The 16,922-nt window shown below is 39.1% G+C and overlaps 1 protein-coding gene across 1 annotated transcript; it reads left to right on the top strand.

Annotated features, from left to right (window-relative positions):
* The first annotated feature begins 3,341 nt into the window (after positions 1-3,341).
* Positions 3,342-16,681, top strand: psmd2.L (proteasome 26S subunit ubiquitin receptor, non-ATPase 2 L homeolog). Its single transcript, NM_001137569.1, is given in 21 exon segments — positions 3,342-3,480; positions 5,073-5,129; positions 5,268-5,432; positions 6,796-6,917; positions 7,629-7,853; positions 8,003-8,161; positions 8,256-8,400; positions 9,998-10,058; positions 10,377-10,523; positions 10,621-10,727; positions 11,649-11,776; positions 12,113-12,200; positions 12,323-12,485; positions 12,589-12,690; positions 12,792-12,925; positions 13,478-13,561; positions 14,215-14,383; positions 14,495-14,589; positions 14,680-14,806; positions 14,926-15,044; positions 16,370-16,681. Coding segments are annotated over 21 exon segments (2,694 nt in total). The 5' UTR covers positions 3,342-3,366; the 3' UTR covers positions 16,553-16,681.
* Positions 16,682-16,922: the final 241 nt, after the last annotated feature.

Below are 16,922 nucleotides of genomic sequence, written 5' to 3'. Positions count from 1 at the left end.
GAAGACACCTTGGACCTGAATAAAATCCTTAGTCTTGTGGCTTCTACTGTCCTTATAATATTACCTTATATTATTCCTTGTATGTTGCAATATCACACAATCTCTTGTGAACTCCATTTCCCGTGAGTGGGTACTGGGGACCGTTGTTCGTTTGCCATGGTTACATATTGGTTGCTGTGGAAACTGCTTGGAAACACACAAGTTTCTTTTTTCACCACTATGTTTCACAGCTAATATTAAAAGGTCTTAGTAAAAGGAATGTCCCAGTGCTGCCATGTACAGTAGCTGTGGGAAGGAGACAGCTGAAGGCTTTAATATTGATTGAGATAAAATCTAAAATGTAAGAACCTAAAAATGTAACTCAGATCATAACTTGCAGCCACCCAGAAAACACAAAACGTAACTGAGTTAAAGAGCCTTGCAATAACACCCAGACAATATACATGCCATTTATCAAGCAAAACTACAACTCATGTTGCACCTTTCTATTTGACGCTTGGCTATGGCGAGAATCTTTGGCGCCAACGGCGTGTGGGCAGAAAAATATAATGCTAAGCCTCCCAAAACCATCAGGGTAAGAATTACTATAGCACATAAAATGAGAAACACAATCAGAAAGTTGTATATTTAAAATGACAGGAAGGGAAGAGTTAACTTGAATGACTGATACAGAACTATCCCATACAGAATTGTCAGGTTTGATCTTGCGCAGGACAGGAAAGAGAATGGGAAATGCTGCACTATGTTCATGGTGCTCTGGCTGTTAGGGAGGAACCCCCCCTTTGTGGCCCCCACATCAAAGTCTGCCTGCTGTGACTGCTTACCATGTGTAGCTTTAAAAGGTATCACTACAGAGTTTAACTGGCCCCTGCATTGCTTAATCAAATTCAGACCGTAAACTCCTGTATTGTTCCCACCTCTAATCCCCCCCCCTGCATTGTTCACACTTGTGACACCTCTATTGTTCACACCCTACCAGGCCTGGTTTTGTTGAAAGGCCACCAAGGCCCGGGTCTAGGGCAGCAGGATTTAAGGGGGCGGCATGCTGCCCAACCACACCCAAATTGGTTCAGAAACACTGGGGATGCAGAGGAGATAAAATAGTACTTTAAATTTCCCATGTGCAAATACCCATTGCTCCAGGCCTGATGATCAAAATTTGCACAAATAAAAGAGAAGTTCCGGGGACGACAAACATCAGTGGGCCTAGGGGTGCCTGCTATGTAAATCCAGCCCTTCAAGGAAAACTATTCCCCCCAAACAATGTAGGCCTCTATAAAAAGATATTGCATAAAACAGTTCATATGTAAAATCCTGCTTCATGTAAAGAAACCATTTTCATAATAATATACTTTTCTAGTAGTATGTGCCATTGGGTAATCATAAATAGAAAATTGCCATTTTAAAAAATAAGGGCCGCCCCCTTAGATCGTAGGATTCACTGTACTCACAAACATACCAACAAACCATACATGTTAGGTTACATGAGCCAATTAACAGAAACAGTTGTGTCTTTTGCTTCCACACTTCTTCCTGTTACAGTTAGAGTTGTAGTATTTCTGGTCAGGTGATCTCTGAGGCAGCACAGAGACCATCACGAAATGGTGGCTCAATGCAAGAGATGTAAAAGGGCAATATTTACTTAAATATATATTCCAGTTTGGTAAGATTCTTTAATATGTCACTTAATATGATATGAACTATCTGTTGCTTAAGTGTTCATTTTGGGGGTATAGTTTTCCTTTCACCCTACTGTTCACACCTAAGTCCCAGACTGAAACTGCCCACAGCTGCTGAAGGGGAACCAGCATTGTGTCACTGTATGTAGTACGTCTTTGAGTGGTCATGATAGGTTTCCCTGTCTCCTGCTCTGTTTGCAAAATGCTCCCTGTGAGTGCCATACGCTGCTTGTCCTATGCTCCCTGTGTGTGCCATACTCTGCCTGTGTCAGCAAGAAAAATCTGATGGCACACGGGACTGCAGGAAATCTTCAAATTTTTATTTCAAAGCGGAGTGCAATGCAAATTCAGGGATCGAGGTTCACGGCAGCCATCTTCATGAGACAAGCATGGTGGATGCGCAGTTGGAGCAATTTCCTGGTTCGCGACAACTGTGTATGCGGCGAAACTGAAGGAAATTGCCGAATTGCCGGAAGAAGACACAAAGACCTGGAAGATGGCTGCCGTGAACTCCGATCCCTAAATCTGCAGCGAGGGGTAAGTATAACGTTATTAGCATTTGCCTGGGGTAGCTGCTAGGCTGGGGGAGGGGGTCTATGTGGGGTTGAGGGGTAGAGTTTTTTTAATAAGGGGTTTGTTTCTCCTCTTAAGGAGAATTCAGCCCTTTTACAAAAAAACATGTACTCCCCCGTGAGGAAATGCCCCATACTTTATACTTACTCCTTGGCACAAATGCTGACATCAAAATTCCACGCAGCCATCTTCTGTGTTTCAGCGCATTCGCAGTTGTCGCAATCCGGCAAATTGCTCCAACTGCGCATGCGCCGACATGCCAATCTCATAATCAGCTTGCTGAAGACCCGGAAAATGGATGCATGGAACTCTGCTGCCAGAATCTGCGTCGAGGGGTAAGTATAAAGTATGGGGCATTTCCCCGGGGGGCAGTTAGGCTGGAGGGTGTACGTGAAATGGGGGTGCGGGTTTTTTTGTTAAAGGGTTGATTTCTCTTTTAAGGCAGTGGACAGTGCTCTTGTAGAAGCATTGTGAGCAGCTCTAACAGCCACTTTGTTCCTTTGTAGAGCAGGGGATGGGAGCATTGGCAGTAGTAAAAAAAGGCTGCACAAGTGTTTTGGGGGGAGTATCAACGGAATGACGAAGTCAAGTGCAACCTGCAGAATAGTGTGCCTGGCCCTTTAAGTTATAAATGCCATGGTCTGACATCACAAGAAATGGGCAAACAGTAGCAAACACACACACCTAGGTAGACTTCTAAACGGAAAAAGCACAAAACTTTAAACATTCCCTGATAGCTAAAGCAAATTAAAAACGAAAGAGTTGGAAAGAACGGAAAAGAAAGCGTCGATCCGTGATTATTATAACACTATATTTTTACTGTACTCAATCCTTTTGATACTATAGTTTGCAGAGTACTGGTCCAATACAGCTTCACTCAGCGATTTTCAGCTGCTCGAGTCAAATAGCCGCACTGCAAACTCAATCTCAGCAGCACACAAACACCAAGCGTGACGGGCCGAGCTACAGTGACGCGCATGACAGTATCACGTGTTTAGCTCCTCCAATCACGGTTCGAAACTGCGTCTCTGCGTCTGACATATCTTTACGGAGTTACGGCGGCTGCGATGATTGGTAGCTGAGTGTGCGCCTGCGGACTAGAGCATCCATGACCATGGAGGAAAAGAGCCGTAACCAGCAAGCTTTGCAGACCGGCAAGGGGAAAGACAAGGAAGCCGGCGGAGAACAACGGGATGCGGTGAAGGATAAAAAGGAGGAGCAGGAACTGGTGAGGAGATGAGACAGCGCACGGTGTCTCTTTGCCGGCGGGATGAGGAGAACATAGGCACTTGTGACAGGGCCACAATGGGAGAGCTGAGTCATTAGGCCGGTGTAGGAATGAAAACGAGTTCAGGCAGATCGCTGTTTTAGATTGGGAATGTGACTGAAATAAGACAATATTCCCGCACACACAGGAGTCCACAATTCATTCAGCTTTATCCGTACAGCGGAGTCAATGGGCCTAGAAACTGCTCTGTACAACCCGCGGCGCTTCCTATTGTTAATGAATGGCAACTCTCGGCGCTACCTGAGCTCATAAACTCACCATTAGTTGTCTTTAGCAAATGCCATTATTGACACTCTCTGGACATCAGTGAAACTATATTCATATATCTTTTCTGGAATAAATGATATAACTGACATTTTGAAGACTGTAATGTAGTGCCTTTTTGGCTAGTTTAAGACAATGTCCCAGGGCTGCTCGACGTATGTTTGGACACGTTTTTATTTTTCCAACCACATTGGGCAATATGGCTTAATAGCCATTAACCAAAAATAGATACATGAAGCTTCATGCTCAGAACAAACATTTGGAACATTTAGGGGCACATTTACTAAGCTCGAGTGAAGGATTCGAATGAAAAAAACTTCGACCATCGAATAGGCTACTTCGACCACGACTTTGAATCGAACGATTCAAACTAAAAATTGACTATTCGACCATTCGATAGTCAAAGTACTGTCTCTTTAAAAAAAACTTTGACTACCTACTTCGCCACTTTAAACCTACCGAGCTTCAATGTTAGCCTATGGGGACCTTCCCCATAAGGTTTCTAAGCTTTTTTTTTGATAAAAGGAAAATCCTTCGATCGATGGATTAAAATCCTTCTAATTGATCGATTCAAAGGATTTAATCGGTCGATCTAACGATTTTTCCTTCGATCGAAGTATTTGCGGTAAATCCTTTGACTTCGATATTCAAAGTCTAAGGATTTTACTTTGAGGGTCAAATATCGAGGGTTAATTAACCCTCGATATTCGACCCTTAGTAAATGTGCCCCTAACTGTGAGCTAAAGCGAACCTAAATGTTACTTCTTTACACCTGTATACTTAGTAGGGAAAACAAAAAAACTGTTTCATGTCAGGTGAACTACCCATCCACAGGAAAGAAAAATAAGTATTTTGGTTATTTATGCTTAATGGCAGCGATAGAAACTGCCTTGTGTAGGATCGTTCTTATAAATTTGGTAACTTGCTATATGTGTTTGTTTGGGGGAAGGAAAATTACAATACCTAGCCTTTTGATATGTGAATCAGGTGTTGCCCATGGCGATAAGAAATGCTTCTTCATCAAGCAAGTTTGTTATTCTTTAAATTATGTAATATACCTGAGAGATCTATATGTAAAGTGTTCTGTTGTACTATATTTTTCATTTTGTCTACAAAACATTTTTTAGCTATATATTGTGTAACTATTGGCTGTTGTTCGGGGGGGGGGGTATTTCGGCTCTCTTTAGCTCTTTGGCAGAGCTTATTTTTCTCCCCAACATTAAAAAATAACAAACTTTGATACATATCCCTCTTAATGTTTTTCATAGTCTGAAGAGGACAAGCAACTTCAGGATGAGCTTGAGATGCTGGTGGAGCGGCTGGGGGTAAGTGCCCAATGTTGTTTATTTAGAATTAGTTGTAACCTATAAATACTTTGAGTGGCTGTGACCATTTAACTAATATAAGCTTAGTTTTCTGGTTTGCTGACATTATTTGATCATTCACAATGACCATTTCTACAGGAGAAAGACAGCTCACTTTATACACCAGCCCTTGAGGAATTACGAAGGCAAATCCGCTCCTCCACCACCTCCATGACATCTGTTCCCAAGCCCCTTAAGTTCCTGCGGCCACATTATGGGAAACTAAAAGAGATCTATGAGAGTATGGCACCTGGGGAGAACAAGGTTAGTAGGAGAGACAAAAAACACTTCCCTTTTTGTATCATGATATTAATCTTTTTATTTGACAAACATTTAATGTCAATATTTGCTGTTTTATTTCTGCCAATTGAAACTGTTTCTTTTCAGCTTGGTCAAAAAAACAACTTTGTCACTAATTACAATTAGATGTAAACACAAAGTCACATTGGACTGTTCAGCATCTCAAATCTTTATATACATAATAGGACTGTTTCTCTTCAGCAATTGTATGTGATCCCAAGGACATAGCTTAAAGGGGACCTGTGACCTGAAAATATTATTCCAAATCCTATTTTATCATGTTAGTCAAGCAAAAGAAACTTTATTTACACTCTATAAAGTATTTGAATCTTCTTTCCTTCTGTCTGGAAATTCATAATTATAGCATGAAGGCAGGCGGCATTTTGTGGACACTGTTATTAAGACAAGCCTTGCATCATCTCAAAATCTTGTTTGTGCACCCGAATGGGGGACCTTATGTCCATCCCCATGCACTGGTTACACAATTAAATGGTAAAGAGAGAGGGGGAATGTGGGGAGAGCAGTTACATCTAGTAAGGGAAAGTAGGGATGCACCAAATCCACTATTTGGGATTCAGCCAAATCCTTTGTAAAAGATTCGGCCGAATAACGAACCGTATGAGAATTTACGTATGCAAATAAGAGGCAGGAAAGGAATAAGAATGTTTTACTTCTTTGTTTTGAGACTCAGTCACGTTATTTCCCTTCCCTCACCTAATTTACATATGCAAATTAGGATTTGGTTCGGCCACACAAGGATTCGGCCGAATCCTGCTGGAAAAGGCCGAATCCTGAACCGAATTCTGGTCTCTGTGCCTAAGGCATAGAGGAGGGGCAGGCAGTATTTGATTGACAGCTGAGATTTTAAATGACTTTACAACAGCTATGAATGCTTTTAAAAAAAAAAAAAAAAAAAAAATTGGTTTTCATGTTTCATATGGACTTTCATTATACAGCTTTTTATGTCTGGATGACATGTCCACTTTAAATAATATTGTACTAGCAATGTTTTGACCATAGTAACCCTCTTAGGGAAAATATTAAAGTTGGTTTTCCTGATATGTCTCATATATTCTCGGCAATGCTCTTTTTGCCCCCACCTTGAACCTGCCACTGCACAATGGTTGTTGATAGGTATCTGTGTCTGTACCATTGGGCCAATGTGCACCTTTGGGGGAAAAAAAAAAAAAAATAGATTTTCTAATTAGGAGAACCATTGTAACTTAATGTAAACAACTATCATAAGGGGAGTCCAAGTATTGTGGAAAGACAGCATATTTTAGAGTGTTATTGTTTAATTTACAATCTCCAACATTTCTTTTGCTAGCGTTTTGCTGCAGATATAATTTCTGTCCTTGCCATGACTATGAGCAGTGAGCGAGAATGTCTGAAGTACCGGCTTCTGGGATCACAGGAGGAACTGGCATCTTGGGGACATGAGTATGTCAGGTGAGTGAGAATGCAGATGTTGTTACTAGAGGTCATAATGCCAAAGGTCTTGGCAAAACTGTCTAAAATACTCTTTAGAAGTTTGAAATGGATGTACAAGACTGCTTTTACAGATTATATTTCATTTTGGATTTAGCCATACCCATTCACAGTGACAGGGCAAATAAACAATACCATAACATTTATCAATAGGACCAGATATAGGAGCTAACATAGTGATGGCCCTGTGTGTAAATTGTGGAGATTAACCCAAAAAGCAGAAGTGACTGTGACACTCGGTGTCAGTTCAACAGTAGTGTGTGTTATTCAGTCATTACACAGTGCTCAGATGCTTTTGTAAGAGTTTTCCACGAGGCAGGGTACATTCCAATTTAATACAACACATTCTAATAAACAATACAAGTTCATTCTTCTGTAACAAGAACAGACTGGCAGTCTGAATATCTAGGAAACCTGCTTTTTGTAAGTTTTTCTGCTTAGATAGTTCCCCACTTCCTGATTGGTCTTGGAGTTCTCTCAGAAGTGTTGACTAGTCAGACCCAACACTTGTCTTTTCAGTCTTTAGTGAACAAAGCCATTTTCTTACTAAATGCCATTTGAAGAGATCTACATTCTCGTCATGGGTTTTCCTGTTACTATGCCACCTAATAAAAAAATATCTTTATTTTATCCCAAATCTGCATACATATTTTTCATTAATATGTTTCATAGGCATTTGTCTGGTGAGGTTGCAAAGGAATGGCAAGAAGTGGAGGAAGGAGACAAGTCTCAGAAAGATACACTGTTGACCCTGGTGAAGGAAATTGTTCCGTATAACATGGCACACAATGCAGAACATGAGGCATGTGACCTGCTGATGGAGATTGAGCAGATGGACATGCTAGAGAAATACATTGATGATAACGCCTTTGCTAAAGTGTGTCTCTATTTGACAAGGTGATCATGTTTTTTTACTAAGTATGTAATGTATCATATGAACCTAAAATAAAATGTCATGATATGTCATCTGTAAGTCTTTTTAGCAATATCTTACATTTGTGGGGGTTGAATGACAAAATCTCACATGTCGTCTAACTTTTCCATAGTTGTGTGAGTTATGTCCCTGAACCAGAAAACTCTGCTCTTCTGCGCTGTGCACTGTCCATCTTCCGCAAGTTCAACCGTTTTCCAGAGGCACTCCGTCTTGCTCTTGTTCTTAATGATATGGAACTTGTAGAGGATATATTTACTTCCTGCAAGGATGTGTAAGTGATTAATATCTTGAGTCACGTACCAAATACTTAAATCTCTACAAGGCTTTTTCTACTTATTTTACTTATTATAAAATGTCCTCTACAGGGTGGTACAGAAACAAATGTCATTCATGTTAGGCCGCCATGGAGTGTATCTGGCTCTTAATGAAGATGTGGAGGAATATGAAGATTTAACTGAAATAATGTCCAATGTGCAACTCAATAGCAACTTTCTGGCTTTGGCACGAGAGGTTAGTGATGAGCTGAAACCATAAGGAAGTTTTTGCATTCTTATATACACACTGTATTCAGCTAACAGGTATTTTTATGCTATTCATTACCCATCTGGTTTTTTTTTTTTTTTTAAGTTAATTCTTTGCCACAGTTTAGGGCAGCTCCACCTGCTCGAATTTGTATATATTTATGTGGGTGCTTTGGTGTATCCTGAGACATTACACTATATCTTCTGTGGTTAACACATTACAGCTAGCTTAAACTGGAGAAGTCGGAGTAGAATAAATCTTATCAAAATTCTGGATGTTTGCAAATTCTCTGATGTCCGTTATCTTTTGATTTGTAAAGATCCTAATTTCACATTTTGCTAAGCTATACTACTGTTTTTTTATGTAAACCTCTAGGAAAAGAGGTAGGGTACATCTACCCAAAGTGTGAAATAAGCAATAATTTCCAAATTAAAGGGGTTGTTCACCTTCAAATAACTAGTTGTTTTCAGATAGATCACCAGAAATAACTTTTTCCAGTGACATTCTATTTTCTATATGTGACTGTTTTCTAATATTGAAGTGTAAAGTGTAATTTTTCACCTACCTTCTGAAGCAGCTCTGAGAGGGGAGCTCGCCAACCCTGTAAACTGTTCTAAATTGATACATTTAGTTGATACATTTATCTTTGTCCTTGCTGAGCAAAATCTCTGGGTTTCATTACAGGCGGCTGTTAAACTTGATACAATAGTTGCTAATACTCTAGAGATGCTGCTGAGAAATGTATCAATGCAATGTTGCCAAAATTGTAACCGTTTAGAGTCTGCACCTGAAATCCTGAGCTGCCAGACTCAAACACCAGAGACATGGACATTCAACTTTAAACTTAGATTTTGGATAACCAGTAAAAAATAGATAATGGAAAGTAATTGAAAAAAGTCTCCATTTCTGGTGAACAATCTAAAAACCAACTGAATTGAAAAAAGTGTTTGGAAGGTGAACAACCCCTTTAAGCAAATTGGCAGGATTTTTTGTTGTTGTTGAAAGATTGAGTAAATATCTTGACCCTTTAATTTCCAGGGCTATTTGCTCTGCCTGCAAGCTGCATCTTTTATTCAGAGGACATACAGTATATTCTACCCCATGTGTCACTAAGGCCTCAAGCACATGGGCTGATTCAGGGAAATGTAGTCGCCTGGCGACTAATCGCCTCTTCTGTGGGGCAACAATCTCCCCGAACTGCCTTTGCCATGGCTGCCCCTGCTATAATGACAAAACACTAGTGCAAATGCACTCACGGTGCTTCGAAATTTCCTTGTGAGGAAACTTTGGGCGACTTTGGAAAGCGAAGCGCCGCGAGTGTATTGCCACTAGCATTTTGTCATTATAGCAGGCACAGGGAAGGCAGTTCGGGGAGCTTGTCGCCCCGCAGAAGAGGCAATTGGTAGCCAGGCGACTAAATCTCCCCCCGAATCTGCCCGTGTGCTAGCTCCCTTATAGATAATATAGATTAGCATAGCATAGTTAGTGCCATGTTTTTTCTGATGTCTAGCAGCTACTTGTTGGGTGTAAATATGTACATTTTATATTATTTGAACTTTGAACGAATACTATTTTTCTCTCTCAGCTTGATATTATGGAGCCCAAGGTGCCAGATGATATCTACAAAACACACCTGGAAAATAACAGTAAGCTGAATTGTTTTTTAGTAGGTTCCAAAAATGTCAGCAAAACAGTAATTATTGTTGAATTTGTAGTTTAGAGGGATGCTTTATTTCTATGCATTTGTAATTATTGGTGATAATGCTTCATTTCTAAAAACATTTATTTATTTATTTTGTGAGGTTAGGGGGTTGCAGGTATTTTTGGCTGTTCATACATATGTTTTATAAATAAAACAAAATGTAAATTAACCACATTTACGTCAAAATAAATAGTGTAAAAAGCAAGTCAATAACTTTCTTTACTGGTCCTTTTAATTATTCAGTATTTACTTTTCTTCAAAGGATTTGGGAGCAGTGGATCACAGGTTGATTCAGCTCGCATGAATCTAGCTTCTTCCTTTGTAAATGGATTTGTCAATGCAGCCTTTGGGCAAGACAAACTTCTGACAGATGATGGAAACAAGTGGTTGTACAAAAACAAGGATCATGGTGAGCATGGAACTCTGATGTTATCAGCACTACCTGTGCATTCTGTACAGCTATTATAGTTTTCACTTTGAACCTAATACACATATTTTGCACCCAGGGATGCTTAGTGCTGCAGCCTCTCTGGGAATGATTCTTTTGTGGGATGTGGATGGTGGCCTGACCCAGATTGACAAATACCTGTATTCTTCTGAGGATTACATCAAGGTAACTTATCTACAGATTTTCTAAACTTAAATGCTTAACTAAATGCAGTTGTGTTTATGATATCTGAAAGACCGTATTATCCAAACAAATATGATAACAGTGAACCTTCCTTCTCTTATAAAATTGTAGAGGCATTTTATCTTAGGATCTTTCTCCGGCATCTTTCTTTGAATCCTTTTTTTTGTCATAAAGGCATTTACTCTTCAAATAAATCGTTTGCTTTTTGATACTGCTTTCTTTATATAAAGCATGCAATCATTGTAAAATTGCTCCCTTTGAATACTGTGGCTTGCTTATCCTTTCAATATCCAGACTCCGTTTTTAAAAATAGTTGCCCGTGTTGTGAGCAAAACAATTCTAGTGCAAACTTTAAATGTATTTTTAATGCATTGTTAAATGGGTTGTTCGCCTTCTAACAGTTCAGTTGTTTTCAGAAAGTTCACCAGAAATAAAATATTTTTAAAATTATTTTCTATTTATGACCTTTTTTCTAATATTGAAGTTTAAAATTTCATTTTCAGCTTCATATGTCTTTCTGTAAACTGTTCTAAAGGATACCTTAGTTGATACTTAGTTGATTTCTTATCTTTGGCCCTGCGGAGCCAAATGCCTGTGTTTCTTTATGGGCAGCTGTTATAATTAATACAAAAGTTGCTAATATTAAGTTGCTGCTAAGAAATGTATTCACTGATGTAGCAAATTGTAACAGTTTAGAATTTGCACCTATAGTACGGAGCTGCCAGAGTGAAACGCCAAAGACAGGAACATTAAACTACAATTTTGGAAAAACAATAACAATTGAAAAAAGTATTTATTTTGAACAATTTGAAAACATCTGAACTGAAAAAAGAATTTGAACAAAGTATTAAACTTTTTGTACTGTGAAGTCTTATTGCATTAACATCTTCATACAACATTTAGTCAGGAGCACTCTTGGCCTGTGGGATTGTGAACTCTGGTGTAAGAAATGAGTGTGATCCAGCTCTTGCACTTCTGTCTGACTATGTCCTACACAACAGCAACACCATGAGGATAGGAGCCATCTTTGGGTGAGTACTTAATCTAGCTGTTTGTGACTATGCATTAAGGCGCTGATGAGTATCATTTTAAGACACTTGCATGCTCCCTGAAGGACTTTATGTGAAAGTGGAATTTATGGAAATCTCGTCTTTTATTACCGGCAACAAGTAAGACTGCCAGCATGCTTTAAGCAAGTCTTGGGGTTTGTAGTCCGGCAACATCCAAGGACCTAATCTTGTGAAGCAGTGGCTTGTTTTTTAACCAGGACAGCTTTGGCTTATTTGTCATTTCAAACCCGGAACCATAGTAAGCTTATTAATTCTGAATTCCATCCAGCCGTCAACTAAATTTTTATTTATTTACAGGTTGGGACTTGCATATGCTGGTTCAAATCGTGAGGATGTTCTGACCCTCTTGCTTCCAGTGATGGGGGATTCAAAGTCCAGTATGGAGGTGAGAGGAGTGTATTATATTAAAAAGCAATCAATTTGTCGCAGAAATGTAATTCCATAATAAACTTGACATATAGACAATATGCATAAAAATGCTACTCCCTTTGAACATATCCATTGTAGGTTGTTGGAGTGACAGCCCTTGCCTGTGGGATGATAGCTGTTGGATCCTGTAATGTGGACGTTACATCCACAATTCTACAAACTATCATGGAGAAATCTGAACAGGAGCTAAAAGATACATTTGCTCGCTGGTTGCCACTTGGCCTAGGGCTGAATCACTTGGGTAAGCAAATATGTATGGTAAAAGGAACAAAGTGGATGATCTGCTGGTTGGATGGTCTATTAAATTTTGCTTCTCCGTGTTAACCTTTATTTTTCTTTTCTAGGGAAGGGTGAAGCAATTGAAGCAATCCTTGCAGCACTGGAGGTGGTGTCTGAGCCATTCAGAAGCTTTGCTAACACGTTGGTTGACATCTGTGCATATGCTGGTCAGTTCAGAGCATGTTTGAAAAGTGAACTGGCAGTCATTTTTTTTTAAATTGACTACTTTTGGAAGTAACTTTTTGTTTTGTTCCCCCCCACATACCAGGATCTGGGAATGTCCTTAAAGTTCAGCAGCTTCTTCATATATGCAGTGAACATTATGACTCTAAAGAGAAAGAAGAGGAAAAGAAAGATAAAAAGGACAAGAAGGAAAGTGCTGCTGACATGGGATCACACCAGGTGCCTTTTTATCATTACAAATGCCTCCTTTGTTAGGACCTCATACAATTGCCTGGCAATATGGCTTTAATCTGGTGACAAGAAAAACAGCTGGATTCAGTTATTTTATAGAATTACAATGATTAAGTTCATTCTTTGCATCTTACCCTTGTACAACCTCTAGTTGTTTTAAATATCTGCAATTCTGTATAAATATGTGCCTCTGAGTAAATACAATATATATGTCTTAGTGTGTACAAACATCATTTCATGGAAGTACACAACAATGTTAATGCCTCCTACACTATCATAAAAGGTAAATAATGAAAGAATGTTCCTACAACAGGACTTGAATGCTTTTATACCTTGGGGAGAGCTGACTCTTTAATGTTTCCATCATGGCTTTTTTTCATGTCCCTTTTTTTCCCCCTTTAAAATATGAAATCCGTGTAAAAAAAATTTACCGGTTTGTTTTGAGACTCGGATTAAAGAAAATATCAGGTCAATGACCATGACCAGAGGTTTCTTATTTTTCAAATAACCCTTCCACTAAAATATTCTTAATTTTTCTAGGGTGTAGCTGTCCTTGGCATTGCCCTCATTGCCATGGGAGAGGAGATTGGTTCAGAAATGGCATTGCGCACTTTTGGACACTTGGTAATATATGTTTTGCTCTACCATACCCTTTGCTTTAGTTGTGTGCACATTGTGATTTTTCCAGTAATTATTATTGCAGCAAGTCTTTCCAGAAGCTAATGTAGCTTTGTCACATACTCCTCTTAGCAGTACTCATGGAAGAGCTTTTAAAGGGTAAATTAACTAGGCAAAATCAATTTAAGGCATTGCTGTAGTTTAGGTTGAAAATTAAAAAAGAAGGGTAATATAAATGTAATATATGGATACTAACTAATTAATAAATATTAATTTTAAGAAATAAAAGTAATTTTCATGACTGCAGTGCCATATTTGGTGAACACAATTTTTCTTCTCTGGATATTAACGTTGGTAAAAAAGTAGTTGGGGATAGCTGCTAAGGGTTTGTCTTTACAGATGCATTCCTCACAGATTTCAGTAAAAACTGTCTGAGGTTGCTTCATTAAGCAGTATGCTATATCCACTCATTCATAAATGCAAGTGATGCAGAGAGTAAATATGCAATACGTTTACTTATATATATTTACTGTTTAACAGAAAATATAGTTAATTCTTACTGATAGAGGATACTTGCCATTCAGTGATGAGCATAAAGGTGAAGTAATCCATTTTATATTTTTTCCACAACATTCACTATCCATTTTTCACTATTGCAGCTCAGGTACGGAGAGCCCACATTAAGACGCGCAGTTCCTTTGGCTCTTGCTCTTATCTCTGTTTCAAATCCAAGACTCAACATCTTGGACACACTTAGCAAGTTTTCTCATGATGCTGATCCTGAAGTTTCCTACAACTCTATTTTTGCTATGGGAATGGTGGGCAGTGGTAAGATTATTCCCATTTCAATAATCTATGTCTCATGTCTCTATATATTGGATTCAATATAGCTACACTATTAAACAACTGAACAGTTTTGCTTTCTTAATACCCTAATAGGCACCAATAATGCTCGTCTGGCTGCCATGCTCAGACAACTGGCACAGTATCATGCCAAGGACCCTAACAATTTGTTTATGGTGAGGTTAGCACAGGTATGTACTAGGTTAACTCTTACTCAAGATTTTTGTATAGTGTGTTGTGTGCTGTTTTTAAATATAAAATGTAATATTGCCTCTCATTAGGGACTTACACATTTGGGAAAGGGAACACTCACGCTCTGTCCATATCACAGTGACCGGCAACTAATGAGCCAAGTGGCAGTGGCTGGACTGTTGACTGTGCTTGTCTCTTTCTTGGATGTCAGAAATAGTAAGTGTGGTAGTGCCCCTTATAGCTGTATCTACCGCTCCCATTTGTGTCCTCAGAAAATCATTCAACACATTTCTTTTATCTGTGAGAATGATAATTTTTTGTTTTTTTTTCTTCAGTTGTTTTGGGGAAATCACATTATGTACTCTATGGCTTAGTTGCTGCGATGCAGCCACGCATGTTGGTCACATTTGATGAGGAGCTGAGGCCTTTGCCTGTTTCTGTACGGGTGGGACAGGTAAGTCTCTAAACACCTAGGCCCTTATTGGTCATGTTATCTGGCTTACTTTACAGAGTATGTGTTTATGGTTTACTTTTAAATTAAGCATAATGAGGGGCAGATGGGAGAAGGAAAAAATAGTTGAATAAATACAACTATAATTATATGCTAATTGTTTATCTGAATAAAAATTCCCAAAGTCTATATCATACAGTTATTCATTAGTAAATACCAGCTATCAGTCTGATACCTTTGGAAACTAGATTGCAATCAATCCTGAAGCATTTTGTTGAATGTGTTCCAAGTGTGCCTACATTCTGACACCTGGACCCTTAGCTGGTTAGGTTAATGTGGCTGTGGGCTTGCTTTGTGAGGAGCTATATCTTAAGAACTGGGGAACTAGTGGATATCTCATTGCTATGCCCGTATCAGTTTCTCACCGCAAGTGCAATTTTTTCTTGCTTTACCTTCATTCTACTAGAAGAGGAGTATACCTCTTTATTTTTCTATGTACTTTTGTTATGCATCCTCTAATACAGGAGTCCCCAACCTTTTTTTACCCATAAGCCACAATCAAATGTAAAAAAATGTTGGAGCAACATACGCATGTAGAGAGCTCCTGGGGGTGCCAAATATGGGCTGTGATCGGCTATTGGTAGTCCCTATGAGGACTTGCAGCCTACATAGAGACTCTGTTTGGCAGTACACCTATTTTTTATGAAGCCAAAACTTGCCTCCAAGCCAGGAATTCAAAAAGAAACACCTGCTTTGAGGTCACTGAGAGCAAAACACAAGGGGTCAGAGATCAACATGTTGCTTCCAAGCCACTGTTTGGGGATCACTGCTCTAATACATCAACAGAGGTCTGAAGTTTTTTGCAGCCGCAAATTTAGACAAAGCGTATAATGAAATATTCTAAAATGAGTTATACGTTTTTTTGTAGTTATTTGGTAATTATGTGGTTACTACCAGTACCGGGAGCTGTGTCTGAGGTTCTTTGCCTTTCTTTAATAAAATGAGAAAAATGGCTTTTGTGTTGCTTCAAAATATGCTTTTTTTTGCTGTTGAGATAGTAAACCTGTGTGTTGATGAATTTTATGATTGATGTAGTGTAGTACATTATGACTCCCGGACCATCTTAGTGATGCACCTGGGAAGTGTAACATGAAGCCATGAGGAGGAAAGAAAGGCAATACTTTTTAAATCAATCACAAGTTTATCACCCAGATTATCAGCCCCTACTAAGGTCTTCCAATCTGACCTATACTTAACATTGGATAAACCTGTATACCATTTTTGATGTTACTTATATATAAATGGCCATTGATGTGTTTGTTTTATAGGCTGTGGATGTTGTTGGTCAAGCAGGAAAGCCTAAGACCATCACTGGGTTCCAGACACACACAACGCCTGTGTTACTTGCCCATGGTGAGCGGGCAGAGCTGGCCACTGAAGAATATCTGCCAGTTACTCCCATTCTGGAAGGTTTTGTTATCCTTCGCAAGAATCCAAACTATGATGTCTAGTGTTGATATTTTGGGGAAAGGAGGTCTGCATCACATGGGGTTTGTGAACCAAGCTGTGTTTTCCTTTTTGTTACTGTATATCTTATTAAATAATGTCACAGCCATGCTTTAAGCATGGATTAAGAACAATCTTTGTTGTGTCCTCTTGCTAAAAGAAACATTTCTCATAGTGCTGAAGAAAGAACACAAAACTGCAGAGCTGTAAGAGACTTCAGCTGGTTAATTCAAAGCACTTCCAGCAGGAAGCTTTTGGTTGATACAACTGGAGTGACTAGATTTTCATATATATGGTTGCTCGCCTTTCATTGCAAATCACTGCAGCCATGCTATTGCTAATTACCATACTGTTCAATGCCTTCAGATGACTGGA

Source organism: Xenopus laevis, chromosome 5L (genome assembly GCF_017654675.1).
Source record: "Xenopus laevis strain J_2021 chromosome 5L, Xenopus_laevis_v10.1, whole genome shotgun sequence".
Classification (NCBI taxonomy): domain Eukaryota; kingdom Metazoa; phylum Chordata; class Amphibia; order Anura; family Pipidae; genus Xenopus; species Xenopus laevis.
This window is presented reverse-complemented; position numbering and strand designations above follow the sequence as displayed.